The 19746-nt window shown below is 44.6% G+C and overlaps 2 protein-coding genes across 14 annotated transcripts in view; one reads left to right on the forward strand and one right to left on the reverse strand.

Moving 5' to 3' along the window:
• PCM1 (pericentriolar material 1) overlaps nucleotides 1-1570 on the forward strand; it is a 73922-nt gene extending 72352 nt beyond the window's left edge. For all 11 annotated transcript variants that reach the window (XM_090036027.1, XM_090036031.1, XM_090036032.1 and 8 more), the window contains one exon: nucleotides 1246-1570. In XM_090036027.1, the coding sequence (XP_089892153.1) occupies nucleotides 1246-1271 (26 nt within the window). In that variant the 3' untranslated portion in view covers nucleotides 1272-1570. The remainder of the gene's footprint in view (nucleotides 1-1245) is intronic.
• Nucleotides 1571-7015: 5445 nt separating this feature from the next.
• Nucleotides 7016-18123, reverse strand: LOC149870335 (general transcription factor IIE subunit 1-like). 3 transcript variants are annotated; one of them, XM_090034711.1, is made up of 5 exons: nucleotides 17680-18099; nucleotides 17519-17573; nucleotides 16454-16655; nucleotides 14795-15018; nucleotides 7016-7401 (listed from the first exon to the last, which is right to left on the reverse strand). In XM_090034711.1, exons 1-5 carry the CDS (start codon nucleotides 18097-18099, stop codon nucleotides 7016-7018), a joined length of 1287 nt encoding a protein of 428 aa, XP_089890837.1. The 3 variants fall into 3 exon arrangements, with proteins under 3 accessions (XP_089890837.1, XP_089890836.1, XP_089890838.1); XM_090034710.1 differs by lacking the exon at nucleotides 17519-17573 and adding an exon at nucleotides 12380-12463 and having other exon boundaries at nucleotides 7016-7367; nucleotides 14821-14954; nucleotides 16354-16655; nucleotides 17652-18099; XM_090034712.1 differs by lacking the exon at nucleotides 17519-17573 and having other exon boundaries at nucleotides 7016-7398; nucleotides 14783-15018; nucleotides 17652-18123.
• Between the last annotated feature and the right edge of the window lie 1623 nt (nucleotides 18124-19746).

The following is a 19746-nucleotide window of genomic DNA, read 5'->3' on the forward strand; positions in this document are numbered from 1 at the left end:
AGTGTGATGTAAGCAGAAATCTCCCAGTATTCTTAGCTATGTTGTTTTGATTTCTAGATGAACAGGAAATGAAGCTTCTGACTTTCATTCAACAAATAACTCAAAGGCAAAAAGCACAAAAATTAATTTAATATTTTAATGCCTGGGTGCAACTTGCTGATTATAGTTTTTATTTGTGTAACGTACACATCAGATATTTTTCTGGTAGAACTTGGAATATAACTAATAAATAGTTTAAAGTAATAATGTACAATTATTTATAATTGATAATAATAAGTTGCTGTTCTAACCATGACATACAGTTACATATCACTATTTAAATTCACAGAAAAGGTTCAGATTCTCAAAATTTATTTTGAAAAAATGTTTGGCTTATGAATTTTAACTTTGAATATTTCTGCTTAAAGCCATGCTTTAAAGTCCTGAGCTAATATCTTTAGTCTTAGCATAACTCTGAGTGAGAGGTGTAGCCTGGTAGCTGACAGAACTCACTGCATGAAAAATTAACATTTCAGCAATTATAGAAACGTACGTATCAGATGGGTAAATGCCACATCACTTAAATTTTCCTTTAATACATGAATCATAATAAGTTGTGGTACTATTAATAATCTACTCAAAAGTTAAACTGATGCAATAATGTGCCTGCTATTATAGTTGTGCTTTTAGATTCTGTTGGTAGAGATGCAGCATATGACAAAAAGTAGTGGTTCGTCTGATATTATAGCTGTAATAGCTTCTTGAAATTAACACGTGCTTCTCTGTAGACAGCTAGAGCTACAGCAGGGATTTTGTTGTGATTCCCATTACAACCAACTCAGTAATATCAGCAGAACTTTGGCAACAAAATTCAGAGCGGGTTCACAGCACAGTCAGCTTAGTGAAACAGCAGATGTTTTGTACTGATATGTATTACCCACCTACAACTACTGCTTCGATAGCACTTTGATCACTTCCCCTTTTTGTTACATAAGTTGTTCAACACAACACTTGAATTAAGAGTGCCCTATATTGATTTTGTGTAAGTTAGTAATGGAACTATAGCACCCATATCTCTTCCATGTGGTTGCATTTATTTAGATAATTAAATCCAAGCTCAAAGTGCGTGTAACTGTTTTGGGGAGGAATTTATTTGGACAAATGTTCTCCAAAATATTTCTAAACAGGTAAGAGGTATGTATGTAAAGAGCTATATTTGATCTTTAATGGTTGCTAGACATTAACCAGTACAACTTTATTTTGCAGAAACTGTTGGAGCTCCAAATGCATGAAAAAATAACCTCAAGATTTCCCTCTACATACACAAATCCATATAGAATATTGGCATTACATTTGCTGAATGTGTATAAAATGTAAATTAGTTTTTGATGCACAGCCTTTTAGACTAGGTAAGCTAACTTCTGCCCATGGCAGGTTAACCAGCTAAAACTGAATCCTTCTCTATTCAGTCTTGCTGCACTGTTCCTTTTTCTGTCTTAATCTTTTTTTTATTTTTTCATTGTGATTTGTTTAGTAATTTTGAAATTGTTTAAAACTGTAGTTTTAAATAAAGTTTGGACTTGTCTGTAAATCCTGTTGTTTGAACCAGTATGTTGCAGCTTGAAGCAACCCTGACCATACTGTTTGACATATGAGTCACCTGAACAAAGAAATGCTTTTTATTCAAGAAAAGGTGCTTTTGTGTTGCCTTTTTTTTTTAAGGGGTACCATTCAAGATTCATGTTCAAAAAAGCATTGTCAATATTTTTGAGCCAAAAAAGATCAGTTATCCTACTCATCTATGCAGAATAGATTAAAAAGTCACAAAGCTTAATAGGAGCTCAGGGGCCATACCCTAACCCCCTGCTGGCCATATGTGGTCCTCAGGCTGCCAGTTGAATAGCCCTGGTTTAGCTCTTCCACAACAGGGGAGAGATTAAGAAACAGTAAGTGTAACAGTAAAATTGGAAGTGAATAAGAAGACAGAAAGCAGACACCATATTATAACTGCTTCTAGTACTTTTGGATGCTGATTAGATTGAGTTGTATCTTTTATTTGATCAACTTAGAGTTTGTTCCTGGTATAAGAGCAATATGTCAAAAGTTGCAGCCAACTAATAGATGAACTTTAAAGCACCTGGTAATAAATGGCTTTAAAGGCTTTAAGTGGGACTTCTGTAAACTGTTTACAGGTTGCAGTTTATCTTTACCCCTAAACCCCTCCTACAGTACATCTGATACAAAGCAATAATTTCAAGTACACCCAAGTATAGATACAACCTAGCAAGTATACATGATTCTATCTAATGCTCAGTGACCATTTAGAAGCAAAGTTCTGCATTTGGTTGAAGCCAACACATAAATTACATTATAATTTTCAAACCCCATTAGATTTCAATGTTGGTCAAACAGAAAAAAATACTATCCTCAAATTGCAGCATTTACTAATAAATTTTAAATTAACCAGTGATGAATATAGTGGATACTCATTTTTAGGGAACGGAATCAGTTAAAATTTAAAACTAGTTAATGTAGAACAGTAGACGGGGTAGCAAAAATTGTTGGCAATCCAAAGTTACTTCTTCCAACCCACTCATTTAAGTGGTTTTCGGTTTCAGCTGTCAAAGCCTTAACTTCTGAAAGTCCTGACTTTAGATAAAGGACACCTTACTGTAGTTTTAATTTTCTAATGAGAGGCTAATGAAATATTTGGTTGCCTATTTCCATATAGGCTGTAATGGGCGTATCCAGGCCTCAGTTTTGGGGTTTAGTAGCTGCTGCAATTGAGTATTAATTGGAGATCTTTCTTCCTTCCTTGCTGATCATTAGCAAGTAGATTTCATAGACATCAGGGCTGGAAGGGACCTCGGAAGATCATCGAGTCCAGCCCCCCGCCCGAAGGGCAGGAAGTCAGCTGGGATCATAGGATCCCAGCAAGATAAGCATCCAATTTGCTCTTGAAGGTGTCCAACTTAGGTGCTTGAACCACCTCCAGTGGCAGGCTGTTCCAGACCTTGGGGGCTCAGACAGTAAAGAAATTCTTCCTTATGTCTAGCCTGAAACAGTCTTGCAGGAGTTTATGACCGTTCGACCTCGTCATCCCTTGGGGCGCTCTGGTGAAAAAACAAAGTAGGTGTCTTGTTTCTTTCTGACCAGAATCTTCTATTGCTTTGGTCAGGAGTTGTTATGCTACAGGACTCTTATGATTACTCTTAAATATATGTTACTCAAGTGTTGCCAGTTTTGTTATGGAGAATAAATAAGTAACCCATATCCATAGAAAGGGGAAAATAATTTGTCAAGAATCTGATGGGCCAGCTCTTGCTCTTAAACAGGATTGCTTCCGGTACAGACTGATGTAATTTGCTCATAATAATCAAAGCTCTTGAACCTCATTGGTCTTTGAAGGAAGCATTTGGAGTCTTTTTATTTTGAACTGGCTGTTTATGCTATACACCCATTTAACTATTTATAGTTTTTAGCACCAGTTAAGTACTCGCTCATTCAGGTCAGCATACCAAAACGTACAGTTTCTAGAGCTCACATCTTGTAGTTCTAGGTCTTAAACTTCAGCAATTTGATCAGTATAAGAGAACTGAAAGAAGGCATCTACAGGATTCGCTGTCTCTGGAGTGATCTAGTTACTGTTTCTGTACCTCTTCAATTCTGCTAGTTTCCAAATTGTTCAAGTGATAAATGAAAGAGCTTGACTTAAAGCTATCAACTTACATAATAGGCTGTGATAAAGAGACTTTTGTTTTGCAGAGGGAGCTCTTCCATGTTTTACTATACTTCTTGTGACAAATCTCCATGTCTTGCATTAACCTAGTCCAGTGGTTCTCAAACTTTTTTTTCATGGACAATTTGAAAATTGCTGAGGGTTTCAGTAGACACTTAAACTTTTTTTTGTTCTACAAATCAAAGCACACGACTCATATATTAATATAATTAGTCTTACCTTGCAAGTACAGATATTCTCGACTGTTCCGCAACCTTCCTGCGGACCACCTGAATGAAGCTCGCAGACCAGTGCTGGTCCATGGATCAGTTTGAGAATCTCTGGTCTAGTCCCTGGACTCTGTAAAATCACAATTCTAGTTTTCAGTCCTAATTCTTTTAGAATTGTGTAGCTTGTTTCACAAACTAACATTTGTGAATAGCCATGGTCTGTGCACATTAGCTTTCAACACTGTTCAGTCTGATGTTCCTTTTTGAAAAAAAGTACTCAACAGAGCAAGAAAGCATTTTGTTACAATGATTCAGATACAGCATTGAAAAGAAATGTCTGGAACTTTTTGGAGGTCAAAAACACATAACTACCACTGCTTGACTACTTTTGTGCAATTACAGTCTGAAATGTGGTACTCCAGATCTTCTAGCGGCACAAAAGAGTTGACATATTGTTTCTGTGCAAAACTTTGTATGTACATAAAGGTCTCTATTCCCCCAGAAGAATCTCTTTCTAGCTACAAAAGAATCTATAGAAATTAAATCTCTTATTCCAGAGGCCAGATTGGTCAGCCCTATTGGTCAGAGCAGGCAATTATTTTGGGTGGAAGGTTGCTTAATGAGTTTTGGTGAGCTGTTGAGGGCTGCATAGGTAGCCTTGCCCCTGGAAATATTCCTTTTAGGAAGGGTGGGGGTTGCCATCTTAGAACCAGGAAAAAAGCACCAAATCATACACTAAAAGTCAAACACCTACTATAATGTATTTTAATTTTAATACAAAAAATATTTATGTTATGATTTGTATTTGAGTAGTGTATATACAGGTGATTGCATAATAATTCAAAAAATAAATTCTTAGTTTTGCATATTCTGAGGGACCTGGGGGGCATGGGTATGTGTGGCAGGGGTGTGTGTGGGACTGTTGATGTGTGGGGTTACGGGGGCAGGGTGTGAGTGTGAGGGAGGTTGGGGGTATGAGGTCCCCCCACTCCTCTGACGGTCCAGCAGGCAGGGCACAGGCACCTGGTAGGACTTGGCTCTGGCCACTGCTGAACGTCACAGTGATGGGCACAACCTCCTCCTGGCTGCCAGTGGCACTAGTGTTCCCTGCCATTCACACACAGTCCTTGCACAAGCACATGGAGCCAGGTGCCTTCCTTGCTGGAGCTGTGCAGCACCAGAGAGGCACCTCAGGTGCTGGAGCTGACTGCCTTCCCCACCAGGACTATGCTGCAGGGAAGGGAAGCCCCAGGTAGGGAAGGCAGCTAGCTAGCTCCTGAAGTTTCTCTGTGGTGCTGCTGTGGGAGTGCAAGGGCTGCATGCAAGTGGCAGGGAACACCAGCAATACAGGTAGCTGGGTGGAGATTGTGCCTCTTGCTGCCCCGCTGCCATCTCCTGTGGGGCTGTGTACTATGGAGGGCACAGCTGTCGTCCCTACTTTCCCCTCACATGTGCATGCTGCCACCCCCTGAACACAGGTACTGTGCTATCACTAGTCCCATGCTGTGGATGGGCCCAGCTGCAGCCCTGCCTGCACCTAGCAGGAAACTAGGGAAGTGAGCAGCTCCTGGGGCCTGTGGCAGCAGCAGCCCTGCATGGAAGCTGCACATTGCTGGCTTGGTCCTTCCACCCATGCTGGTAGAAGTCCAGCAATAGGGTGTTGTTGGGGCTGCATGTACAAAGAGGTGCCTTGCTCCCACCTTCATGAGTGGAAGGACTGGGGGGGGGGTTCACCCCCAGGCCAGATCCAACCCACAAGCTGCATCTTGCCTGCCCCTGGCCTACACGCAACTCATAGTGATATAATGATGAAGGACTGTTCAGTAAATGCTTCACTCAAGATTCAACATGGCCTCAATATCAGTTATAGTGCATATAATAATGGTTTTTACATTGTTGAAGTGCCATGAAGGTCACCAGGGAACTGTGAAAGTGTTGGCTAAGGGGGGCTCTGGTCTGGTCCTCCAGGGTGGGGGTAGTGGGGGGAGCTGGTACCTCACCCATGTCAAAAACTTCAATTACAATCTACAAGAGAAGTCAGCTGGAAATAGTAATCTGAAAGCTTTTGAAGTTAAAACAGGCAATGATGCATAAAGTGAAGTTGATGATGACTGACAAAAGATTAAGAAAACCCAGCAAATTAATCTTCCACAACTAGTTCCTCTTATTTACCTTTGAGTTCTGAGTGTTTAGTTAATTATGAACACAATTTATTTAAAGTTGTGATTCCTGTTCAGAGAAACAACTGAGAAATAAATACAAGAACAGATCTGTTCCAAAGCCATCCTTATTTGACAGCCTTCATGCCTCCATATTACACAATCCAATCCAGAAGGATATCAAACATATTAGTACAAATTAATGCAGCTGCATCACAGAGAAGCTTCACCAGTCCTGGCGAAGAAAGTTTAAATGAATCTACCTACCTTCCAAAAGGGAAGCATTGGATCAGAATCTGTGTGGCTGTGTGTAGGCTCTGCACTGAGCTAGTGGACCCTGCATGCCATGCAAGCCACCCCCATGCTGCACAGGTTCATGCAGGTCTGGCCCCCACCCCCCTGGAAGCAGGAAGCAGAAGCTGGAGAAGGGAGAGCCTGAGGCTTCTGAGCAGCAGAAGCAGTGAAGGAAACAACATGCAGATCAGGAACTGCGAGACTGCAGGTTAACCCCTTGGGCCTGGATGTGCTGGGCTCCCTTACCTGAGGTACTGCTGACTAACACTGCTGACCTTCAGTTATTTTGCATGTTACCAGTAAGTGAAACAACACTAGTTGCTGAGACAGAATGATTCAAGTTTCAAAGTAAACACAGTAGATTTACAGAATCTTGAATTAAACAAGTTTTTGGATCAGTTTCACAGTCAAATTTGAAAACAAGCCACTCAAAACTATCTGCTAGATATTATTATTGTTAATAATAATGCTAATCATCAGCAGCATTTCTCTGTTGCCATGTAGAAATAAATATTTACAATAGATGTAGATTCTACTACATTCACCAAAAAAATCTCCAAACAAACCAACCCATATTCTTTCCATGCAGATTGTATGTTACTTTAATACAGAAATATGCTGTACATGTAAAACGACTATTCAAAGACAGACTGGAACATTTCCTGTCCCACTTTGATATAAGCTTCTCTCTCTTCCCTTGTCATAAATGACACTAGCTCAGGATTTTCACTGACTTCGCTATATAAGTGGGGCTGTCCAGCTACCATTACAGTAGGATCCACAGTTTCCTGCTCCTCTTGTTCTAAATCACTGCCTACCACTTTTCCTTGTCCTGGTTTGACATGCTTAGTATCCTCCTCAGATTCACTGGTGTCACTTTCTGACTCGTGACACTTGCTTTGGGCAAGAGGTGGCACATGCCTTGTTTCAGAAGATGACTTTGATTCATGGATGAGAAGAGTCTTTATTACTTCATTATCAGTGATGCTTTCCTTGACATTCTCATCAGTTTTAGGTGCTTCTGTTAACAGAGGGAGAGGGGGAAAGAAAGAAGTTATGACATGACGACATGGCAAAAGACCAATACTCCTCCGCTTGTACATATTGTGCAAGTGAACCAACCGAGTTTTCCTTCTTTGCTCATTCACAAATAGGATGCACCAAATGGATTCTTTTCCGCTGTTGGTTTCTATTACTACATCTACAAAAGGGACTTCAGCACAGTTGAGCTTAGCTTCCAAGTACTGTACTGCCCGTTAGAATCCTTAACCTTGAGTTAGCCATTCAGGCTTCCTAAATACTACACAAGGAGAATTTGACACCTCAGAACCGGCATCTCAAAAGCTAGTTTTACTCATCCTAACAAAATGCCAAAAGGAGGGGTGGGAATCAGGACCTCACCCCTCAATATAAGGGATTAAATCACCTTATTTCATGCAAAAGGAAGGTATCTAGATTCTGTCACGAGTTCTTGCCTGGACGGGCAGAAGAGTGATGCAAACTATACACCCACTGTGGAGATGGGAGACCCGTTTTCAAATTCCCATTTTGCTTGACTTGGAGCAGGAAGTGGAATTAAGGCCTCCCATATCTCAGGAAACTACCATAGCTATTTGGCTGCCAGCTGTTCTGAAGTGGAATTCTCCAGTTCCGATGAAGTTTTATAAATATTGCTTATAAACAGGAATTAACTAGGATAAGGGAGAGGTGTGATCAATAAATAGCTAAGTGCCCTATATGCCAGCCTGTGGATACAATTATCTTTTTCAAATCCTGTAGAGGGGTAGGATTTGAAAATGCATCTCTTACTTCTTAATGTGCCTGCCAAAACCACAGGACTAACCCTGCCCTCTTATGTGTGTTGGAGTCTGCATTTAGTGGGATTAAATGGGGGTAACCATCAATGATTATATAACCAGCGAAAGTTTTGCTTTAAATCATCATGTGAGAAGCCTGATCTGCTAGGCATGCCCTGAGAGTGCATACTAGATTGAATCCCCTGGGAAGAGATGGAGGTCGACATCTGGTCTGTTAAACTTATTAGGGGTTTTAGGCAGGAGCCAGGGCTCTGAGCAAGTTGGGAACAGATTTTTGATGCCTAAGTTTCCACCAGTGGTTATGTACAGAACCAAACTTAAGGAACATGCATAGGAATCAGAGGAAAGGGCTGGAAGAGACCTCACAGAAGTTACTAATCCAGTCCCCTGCTCAAGGCAGGATCATACCTGACTAAACCATCCCAGAAGCCATGTGTCAGTCTAACCTGCTCTTGAATGATCAAGTTTCATAGATTCCATAGACATTAGGGCTGGAAGGGACCTCGGGAGATCATCGAGTCCAGCCCCCTGCCCAAGGGGCAGGAAGTCAGCTGGGGTCATAGGATCCCAGCAAGATCAGCATCCAATTTACTCTTGAAGGTGTTCAATGTAGGTGCTTGAACCACCTCCGCTGGCAGACTGTTCCAGACCTTGGGGGCTCGGACAGTAAAGAAATTCTTCCTTATGTCCAGCCTGAAACGGTCTTGTAGGAGTTTGTGACCGTTCGACCTCATCATCCCTTGGGGCACTCTGGTGAAAAAACGTTCCCCCAGATCCTGGTGGTCACCCCTGATAAACTTATAGGTGGCCATCAGATCATCCCTGAGCCTGCGCTTTTCCAGGCTAAAGAGTCCCATGCCTCTCAGCCTGTCATCGTAAGATCTGTTTTCCTGACCTCTGATCATGCGCGTGGCTCTCCTCTGGACTCTCTCAAGCTTCTCCACATCCTTTTTGAATTGTGGAGCCCAAAACTGGACGCAGTACTCCAGCTGCGGCCTCAGCAAGGCCAAGTACAAGGGGAGAATGATGTCCTGGGATTTGCTCGAGAAGCATCTATGGATGCACACCAGCATTTTGGTCGCTTTACTAGCTGCAGCATTGCATTGGAGGCTCATGTTCATCTTGTGGTCAATGATGACCCCCAAGTCTCTTTCTTCTGTAGTGCTAACCAACATAGCACTGCCGAGCCTATAAGGAAGCTGCAGGTTTTTCCTCCCAAGGTGGAGAACCTTGCATTTTTCGGCGTTAAACACCATGGAGGTTCTCGTCTGTCCATTTGCTGAGCTTGTCCAGGTCAGCCTGGATCACCCGCCTGTCCTCTGGTGTGGATGCTTTGCCCCAAAGTTTGGTGTCATCGGCGAACTTGGCCAGTCCACTCCTGACTCCAATGTCCACATCATTAATGAAGATGTTGAACAGGATGGGTCCCAGGACAGAGCCTTGAGGGACCCCACTGGTTACAGGGCACCATGAGGAGTGACTGCCATCAATCACAACCCTCTGGGTCTGACCACGAGGCCAATTTCCCAGCCAGCAGATCGTGGTGGAGCCAAGGCCACAACTGAGCAGTTTGGCCAAGAGGTGATCATGGGATACCAGATCAAAAGCTTTTTTGAAGTCAAGATATATGACATCAATCTCTTCTCCCTTGTCCAGGTGATAGGCCACCTGGTCATAGAAGGAAATGAGATTGGTCAAACAAGACCTACCCGCAACAAACCCGTGCTGGCTGTCCTTTAGAATGTTAGCCTGGGCCAGTCCCTCAAGGATGGCCTTCTTAATAAACTTTTCTAAGATCTTCCCCAGGATAGAAGTCAGGCTAATGGGCCTGTAGTTAGCCGGATCCACTCTCCTCCCTTTCTTGAAGATCGGCACCACATTGGCCTTCTTCCAGTCTTGGGGCACTACACCAGAGCACCAGGAGTTTTCAAAGATCCATGCCAGGGGCTGGGCTATGACGCTCACCAGCTCCTTGAGTACCCTGGGGTGCAGATTGTCAGGGCCAGCTGACTTGAAGGTATCCAGCTTCTCAAGGTGTTCCTTCATGAGGTCAGCATTGATGGAGGGTAGGGGATCCCCCTCACCCAGATTTCCCTGTCCCATAGCAGGCATGGGCATCCCGTGTGACTGATGAAAGACTGACGCAAAGTACCTATTTAATAGGTTGGCTTTTTCCTGGGCATCAGTTGTCAGTTGCCCCATCTGGTTTAGCAGGGGTCCAACATTGCCCTTGCTTTTCCTCTGGCTCCCCACATACCTGAAAAAGGACTTTTTATTGTCTTTGATGCCTGAAGGTAGTTGGGGTTCAGTTGCAGCCTTGGCTTTCCTGGTTTGGTCCCTGCAGGACCGGATCAGCGCGGAGTAATCCTCCTTGGAGGTGAATCCCTTCTTCCATCCTTTGTAGGCTTTCCTTTTTAGCCACAGTAGATCTCCTAGGTCCCTGGAGAGCCTGGGGGGCTGCTGTGCCTTCTTGTTGCCTTTCCTCCATGTTGGAATAGATTTAGCTTGTGCACTGAGGATCACTTCCTTGAGAAGCAACCACTCTTCTTGAACTCCCATCTCCCTGGGGTCATGGTCCCTGAGGGCCTGACCGACTAGCCTCTTGAGCTTGTCAAAGTCAGCTTTTCTGAAGTCAAGGACTTCTGTGTTGCTGACTGACTTGCCAGCTTTACGGCGGATGGTGAAGGTGATCAGCTTGTGGTCGCTGTCACCCAACTTCCCATCAATCACTAGGTCGCCGATTAGGTCGTCCCCCGTAGCCAGTACCAGGTCAAGCAGCGCTTTGCCTCTTGTTGCCCCATAGACTTCTTGAGTCAGGTAGAGGTCATCCACGCACGAGAGAAAGCTTTGCGCCCGCTCAGATTTAGCTGAGTGATCTTCCCACGAGATGTCCAGGTAATTGAAGTCACCCATGACAACCAAGGTCCTGGAGCAAGCGGCCTCAGTCAGTTCCCGGGCGAACTCCTGGTCAAGCTCAGGACTTTGAGTGGGAGGTCTGTAGTAGACTCCCACCGTTGTGTCCCCTGTGCCGAATTCCCCACGAATTTTTACCCAGAGGGTCTCTAACTGTCCATGCCGGTCGCCAACATCAGCTTGCAGGGACATGTAGCTTTCCTTCACATAGAGATCTACACCCCCGCCCCTTTTGTCAACATGATCCCTCCTGTATAGGGTATAGCCCTCTATACCCGTGGTCCAGTCATGGGTGGAATCCCACCAGGTCTCCGTTATCCCAATGACATCATATTTCTTTGCACTGAGCAGGAAGACGAGCTCGTCCTGCTTGTTGCCCAGGCTCCTGGCATTAGTGTACAGGCAGGCAAGTGTGCCCTTGGGGGCTCTTTCCTTGCCCACAGATTGTGCCAGGGCTAGGGCAGGGATGAGCTCCCTTAAGTGCCCCCTTAAGTGCCTTGGTCCGCTGGCTTTGCAAGGGCCGTTCAGCGGGCCAGCAGTGGCAGTAGTCCCCCCATCCCCCAGTGGGCTTAGTTTAAAGCCTGGTGGAGCAGGTCAGCCAGCCTGGCTGAGAAGAGCCTCCTCCCCAGGGGAGAGAGGTGGAGGCCGTCTCTTCCCAGCAGCTCGCTGCCTCTCTCTCCAAAGAGCGGGCTGTGGTTCACCGCGTGGATCCTCCTCTCTCTCCTCAGCCCATAGCCTGAGACTGGGAGGATTGACGAAAACACCACCTGAGCTCCCAGACCCCTAAGCCCCGCTCCCAAATCCCTGTAGCGCCTCATTACCTGGCTGGGGGTGCTCCGAGCTGTGTCATTGGTGCCCACATGAATAAGGAGCATGGGGTAGTGGTCTGTGGGCTGGAGGAGCTGCGGGATCCTCTCCGCAATATCTCGGATGCGGGCCCCCGGGAAGCAGCAGAGTTCCCGGGCTAAGGGGTCGGGGCGGCAAATTGCCCCCTCAGTGCCCCGCAGGATGGAGTCTCCCACAACAAACACCTTACGCTTTGTCTTGGGGAGAGCGGGGCCAGTAGCTGCGGTCAAGCCTGGGTTGCCTGCGGGAGCTGGCAACTGCATGGGCTCTGCTGGGGCTGCAAGAGGTGCGAACCTGTTGCTAAGCTCCGGCGGGGCAGCGGCCTTGGTGCAGCGGGCCTTGGGGCCCTTGACCACCTTGGTCCATGCCCCTGACTGGGCACAGCGGGAGGTCCCAGAGTCCTCCTTAGTCACGGAGGGAGACAGAGCTCTCCCCTGCGGCTCCCGGGGGAGAAGGGCCTGGCAGTAGGAGTCTATCTCCTGCCCGCAGTCCCTGATGGCACGCAGTCTCTGGACTGTGGCCTGGAGCTCCTCCAGCTGGTGCGCCAGAGACCCCAGTAGAGGGCAGACCCTGCAAGGGGAGGGGGCCATGCTCCCGGGCCCCAGAGCCTGAAAAAGGGACAGGCAGCCCCCGCAGCCAAGAGCCAGGGGCTCCGTCCGCGTGGAGCCCGGAACCACGGGCTCCGTCTGGGTGGCCGTCTCTGAGGTGTCCAATGGGGGGGGGGGGCCGCAGAGCCCGAGGGGACCCGAGGGGTGCAGCGCGTGCCCATCTGTGTCATGCCTCTGGTAGGCTGGCTACAGCTGGGGCTGGCTATGGCGGGGGGGGGGGGGGGGGGGGGGGGGGGGGGGGGGGGGGGGAGGGAAGGTCGCAGGCAGGGTCTCGTGCCCTCCCACGCCCTCCCCTGCGCGAACTCTGCGCTAACTCAAGCACCTGTTTACGCAGCCTGTTCGCATGGCTCCCTGGGGGGCTGGGCCAAGTAGGGGCCCTGCCCGGGATTTGGGGGGCCCTGCCTTACAGGAGGGGGACTGGTGAGTACCCCCCTCCTTCACTCCTCTCTCCCTGGGGGCTGGGCCAAGTAGGGGCCTGGGCGGGGGCTTGACCCAGCCCGCACCAGGCAGCGGCCTCCTCCCAGCAAGCGAGGAGTTAACCCCTTCCCACCACGAGCCCGCTTACCTCCAGCTGTGCTGGGGGTCGGCAGGGGGCTCGGCGGCTGCTGAGGGGGTGTCTGGGGGCTTCGGGGGAGTGGGGGCGCAGCGGGCTTCACCCGCGTGTCTCTCACCGCTCCAGAGCCTACCTGAGTGTGTTTGTTTGAGGTTAAGGAAGGATGGAGATTCCACAAACTTCTCTAGGTAGCCTGTGTCAATGCTTGACAATTTTCATAGTCAGAAAGTTCCTCCTAACCTCCAACTTAAGTTTCCTCTGCTACAGCTCCAGGCTGATGCACCTAGTCCTGACCCCTATGGCCACAAAGAAAAGCCTATCTCCATCTTCTGTGTAAATGCCCTTCAAGTAGCTGACGATTTTTCAAATCCCCCCCTCAAGTCTTCTCCTCTCCAGACTAAATAACTCTAGCTCTTTCAGCCTTTCCCAAGTGTTGCTTCCCAGGCCCCTGATCCTTTTTGTTGTTCTGCACTGGACTCCATACATACCATCCACATCTTGAAGTATGGGACCCAAAACTAGACAGTACTCCAGGTAAGGCTTCACTAGTGCCATGTACAGTGGGAGAATCACTTCCCTTGATTTGCAAGGGACACTCCTGTTAATACAACCCAGCATGCTGTTGGATTTTTATTTATTTATTTATTTATTTTGCAAAAAGAGCATCCTGTTGGTTCATATTCAGCTTGTGGTCTCACTGTAACTCCCAAGTCTCTCTCTGCAATACCGCAGCCTAGCCTGTCATTCTCCAGTCATGGTTTATTCTGTCTCAAGTGCAGAACTTGGCACTTGTCCTTGTTGACTCATCTGTGGACCATTTCTCTGCTCTACCCAGGTCATTCTGAATCCTAGCCCTACCCTCCTGTTGTAACTAAGTGTGAGTTCTTGATATCAGGCCATGGACAGAGGTACGTTTGAAGTGCTCTGGATCCTAGATTGCTTCAAATCCAGATTTCTTTTATGCTGTTCAGATATATACCCTCAGCCGAGCCAAAAGGGCTTCAAAAGGCATGAAAGCATGCAGTGGCACAGACAGAGGCCTGAAGAGCAGGAATCCTTGCATGCCTCTTAGCTTCCAGAGGTTCCTGAGGCCAAAGAAGTGCACAAAAGGAGTACTCATTGGCTCTCCTCACAGCTCCACACCCTGCCCCACAACCCTCTATGTATATGTTGGAGAATCGCATATTTCAGGTAGTGCCTGAAATCAAGTGCTTCAGAGATGCTTCAGAAATGATCCACAAAAAAAAAAAAAAAAAAAAAAGGAGGAGCACTTCTTTGGCCATACATCCTTGCACCTTTGCCATTTTTGGGTGCTTCAAAGGCATTTGGAGCGCTTTAAACAGCAAATCTGCTTGTGACCTCAGTGGTACCTAAAATGTTGACCTTGGGGCTCTAAGAGTCTTTGTAAAATTTAAGTGCTCAAGTCAAACACCATTCAAACACCACTGAGATGCATTTAAAAAATTTTCAAAATTTAGGTTAGCTAACAAAAGATTACAAAGGAACCTGGTCACTAAAGATGCTTAAATCCTTATTTAGTTGCCTAGATAAGACCTCAATTTTCAGAAGTGCTGAAAGGGGGCAAGTTAATGACAATATTTTCTTAGCTAGACTTTTCTCATTCTTAAAAGGAAGGCACTACAATGCATGCGTTAGGCTCTCCACATTCAGGCTTACCAGCATTGGTATCAACTGCTAAAGACGCTTCTTCTATGGTACTCTGGGACATCCATATAGGTTGCTCTTTAGCCACCTTTTCTTTTTCTTTTTTAGGTTCAGAATCCTGGACATCAATAACTAGGTTCTGGACATACATGTCACTGACAGATGAGTTCTTGTTGGCCCATTTTTCGGGACGGATGTTGATGTCCAACACATTTGAGTAGATCTTCTGATTAAAGCTGAAAGAAAGTTTGTTATTCTCACTTCTGATTTCACTCTCTCTTGCCCCATGGGATTTGAAATACAAACAAAAATCCCATCTGCCAACTCGCAGGAGATTTGTCAAGTGCAGCTTGCCCAGCTGCATCAAAAGTACTACCACATTAAATAATGTCCATCCCTTCAAGCACCAAATACCAACATTTCACCAAAATCTGAACATTAAGAACGTCTTGCATAATACTAGTCTGTCTGTTAGGCAGCTTATAGTTTAAGACACTAGGCATATTACACAAAGCAAAATAGAAAGCAAGTATTCATAGATTTTATATTTAAAAGGGGGGGGGGTTTGGGATAGAAGTGGTAAGACTGGATCAGCCTCCAGGGCAGCACATTGGTGAAAAGAACTCATCAAAAAATGGGCCAACAAGATCATCATCCTTCCAAGAAAAGCTTAGGAAGACAACAGAGTTGACAAAGAAGGTCCCAGGGAGGAGACAGAGGAGTGAGTGGAGACAAAGTTAAAAAAAAAAAAAAGGAAAGTACTGAGGAAAGGAAACATTTGCAAGGCCTTGAATTTTGAACCAGTTGCAGAGGGAAGAGCAGTAGCAATGCATACTTGAGTATCTGTGCAGAGGAGGATGGGAATTGACAACAACATCTAGCCTGTGAACCTAGAGAAATAGAAATCCTTAGAAAAATGATAGAACAAACTACTTCAAACTCTCATGCTTAATGTGAAAGGATAAAATGAAAGAAAGGTTGGGAGGAGGGAATGATGAATGTCTTGGGAAACACGTAGCATCATTTAGAAGAACAAGTGGGAAGAAACAAAAGGAGAAGGGAGGGGATGGATCACATCTGAGAAATATCTGGAAATATTCACCATGCAAACAAGGCTTAACTTGATCAGGAGGCAATTCGTGGCTTTCCTGAGAATTATTTCAATGAATGGAAGTTGAGGAAAGCCATACATCAGAGATAAAAAAATATTAGAAATAATTTAATATGCAGCAGTATTTGTCTTGAACAACAAACAGAGCAAATGAGTATGGTGGAATGTGGATGGGACAGAAATAAGTAGGTGGGAAACATGCCTTAAAGACTGAGGCACAGGCAGGATAAAGCAAATAGATAACTGGGATAGAGGAAAGGATAGATGTGAAAAATTAAATGACTGGGGCAGGGAACAGATGTGAAAGGAAATGCTTGGTAAGTAGTATGAATTTTGTATTTTGAGGTGGTTGGCAAGATCCTGAGCAAACAGAGGGGAAAGGAAGGTGGGTAGCTTAGTGGTTTTGAGAAAAGGTGTCTGGGTTAAGCATCTGAATTCAGTAAGAAGTGAAGATACTTATTGAAAACCAGGCTAAACTATTTGCTTTTAGGTTAATCTGTGCTGTGGAAGAAAGAATCCCACAAGTCGTCTTTTTATTAACTGTATTGAATTCACGATACCTTTCTGATAGTTCTGGGATTTCTGTTGGCGGAGGCTCGAGCAAATCGTATGGCAGAACAACATCTTCAGTTTCCCGCAGAAGTGCGTAGATAGGCTCAATCTGCTCATTGAATTTTGCCAGCAAGGTTCTAGCATCTCGTTTGGGAAGTGCCGAGCCATCTTCCTCAACTTCAGCATTGCAGAAGGTGCAACGAAAAGTCTCTGCAACATTGTCCCAGTTCAAAATTCCCAGGTTAATAAAGGATGGAAATATTGAGCAGTGGCCTTTGCCAAGAAATCTACCAAAGTAACAGATTTCTGAAACTCCATTAGATTGAAGCTACCTAAGTTTGTAGGTGTGCAGACAGTATCACCTACTGAATGCCTTCGCTACTGCATCTGATCCTGAATTTCAGCTGCCTTGAATTTCAACAGGAATTCTTAAACTCTTGAGATATAAAGCCAGCTCTGCTACTAATTTGTTATGTATGTTTGGGACATTCTAGGCTTTCTGACTTGGTTTACCTGTTAGTATAACAAATATGGAAATACTTCTCTTTTGGTATTGTGAGAATTGGTTATTATGTTAATTTACATTTAAGGCATGTACACATTTTCTGATTCTCAATTAGAAAGGTGGGGGAGGGGAAGTCAAGGATGCAACTCGCTCTATAGTGCAGAGAAAATCTTCATGCATTTCCATCTATTAATTAAATTTATTCTTAAGACACTCATGCAAAAATGGACAATTTATTTCCATTTTGAAGTATAAACCAAGAGATGGTTTAGGCTTAGTAAAGTCACTTAAACAGCAATTAGAATCAGGCATCTAGTCTTATGTCTTACTGCTAAATAATCCTTCCTTTTCACTACACATGGTGCTAGAAGCACTGGTATTTCCCTTATACTTCTTCCTCTACACTTCCATCCACCAGACCTCAAAAAAGTGGCAACAAATTTACTTACTCCTAGAAAATCTGCACAACACTAAATTTTTGTAACATAAAAGTAGTAAAACTCTGGGACAGACTGCCTAGAGAGACCATTAAAGTTCATAAATACAGGCTAGGCAGGCATGATTTTGCCTTGAGCAGGGATTTGCATTAGGTGACTTCCAAGGGCCTTTCCAGCCCCGTGTTTCTACAAATATAAGTACACAATGAATATTAGTAAAAATTTCTTGCAGATTGCAGCAGATGAGCAGTATGGCTGGCATACCTGTGAATGTGTCAAACAGCTGATTTACCTCCAGGTCTGTGTAAGTGTTGAAGCAAGATGGACACTTGAAAGAGGATCTAGTAGTAGAATCCCTCTCATCTGCTTCTATCTTCCGGCGAATGTGATCCAGTTTGTACCTCACTATGTCCACCAACACCTTGTAGTTGATGTAGTAGTAATTGTGCCTTGTACTCTTCCCATTCGGCCCGGTTTCAACTCTCATCCGCAATTTGATGAACTTATCTGCCTTGAGTGTGTTGAGGATGGTGCGCAGCTGTTTGCGTTCATACTTGAGTAGCTGCAACAAGGCATCTTCCTTCACACAGGGGTATCTGATCAACACATCAAAGGCCAAGGAGTACTCAACCCCATAGAAACCACGCACCATGTACTTGGCCAGGCGTTTTAAAGCTGCAGGGACTTCCGTAATAATGTTTTGATCTCCCATCAGTAGCTAAACCAGCATCAAAAAGATGAGTGTTAATATATAGCATTAGCAGTGGAGAAAAGCTGTTCTTTTGAATCTTTTAATAGCTCAGAGTTCTTTTAAAGCCAGTCACTTACAAAGCTGCTCTTTTATTAGGAGCTTGAGTCTGTGCTCAATGGGATTAAACTGAGAACTAACCACCATGGTTCTGTAAATCCCACTAAATTTGTCAGATCCTTTTGGACCTAGTGCATATATTTGATGATGAATGCACATACAACATTTAAGGGTCCTCTCCTGTTCAAGAGCTCACAGAAGGAAGCTCATTTGCACAAAAGTTTAGAATAGTATGGCCAGAGCCTGGCTTATTTTTAGGCCTGGACACAACAAAGCACTAGAGATTGAGCTCTAAATCTTAATTTGGGATTTCTTCTCTTCATACTGATTTATACTCTGAATGGAAGAGTCCTAAGGGAAGATTCAGCAAGCAAAAAAGGCATGATAGTGCTTCAGCTCTTTCTCTCCTTACCCTGTCAGGTAGTGTGAGACTACCCTTCAGCTACTACATTACCATGGAGTATTGTGCAAGGATTATTCCCAGCTGTGAGGTGGCGGGCTATGAGCTAGTGTATATTCTCACATTTGGGGATTTAACGCTAGCTAAAAATCAGCCCTGTTCATTCAAATTCATGCTCATTCTCTCCAGTTTAACTATCAAGCCCCATTGTTCTATGTGAACTCTCTCTCTCATTGTCTTTGATTATGTTGGAGTGATGTAGCTATGAGGGTCCAGTGAACATGCAAAAGGCAAGGATGATTCCTGTGGATGGTATCTTTTTATTGCTACCTGGGATAGACATAGATGAGATTTCACATGCAATGCATGAGACTTGAACAAATTTCAGATTAAGTGCATTCTTCTTCAAGTCTATCCCAAGCAGCAGCTGGTCCAAATAAAAAGTATCACCCACAAAAATCCTTGCCTCGCATCATTTTTGATACTCAGATTCTCCTTTTTAGTATAGAGTTGTTGGTTGGCTCTCCTTTTTAATATAAACACTTTTGGCAAACACAGTGCTTCCTATTAGTTACCACAGTAATAGCCTTTTGACCTCTCTATTATACACACTTGCTGAAAGGCAGTGTAGCCAAGCTAATGAGAGGGATATTCTCTCTTGTGGAAGGCTCCGTCACACCAAGGTTTGGGGTTCCAGATAATACAGTTTGCAATTTACAATTCTGAAATACCATATAAATATTAACTGATTAGTTACTTGGTCCTCCCCTTCAAATATTGTGTGAATACTGTTAGCCTGGGATACAGAATTTGATGCTTTTGCCCAGTGTCAGAAATATCATGAGGATTAATATCCAGGAGCCCAAATTCCTTGTTGCAGATGACAGAGCAATATGACGCTTTATAGACTTACTTAGAAAGGCATGAACTTTTGTAGCATAAATTGGTCAGATGCTATGAATCGACATTTTTAGAGCAAGGGTACTGAGTAAAAAAAGAATAAAGTCATTTAAATACAAAGACAAGGAAAGAAAGAGGAAAGCAGGGGGCACTGCTAAGAGGGGAAGATAGATTGAGGAGATCAAAGCAATTAACTCACTGAGAGACAGGGGTTACAAAAGCTGGCTCGGGTAATGCAATAAGAACGTGTA

Source organism: Crocodylus siamensis, chromosome 2 (genome assembly GCF_052110815.1).
Source record: "Crocodylus siamensis isolate JL-2025a chromosome 2, ASM5211081v1, whole genome shotgun sequence".
Taxonomy (NCBI): domain Eukaryota; kingdom Metazoa; phylum Chordata; order Crocodylia; family Crocodylidae; genus Crocodylus; species Crocodylus siamensis.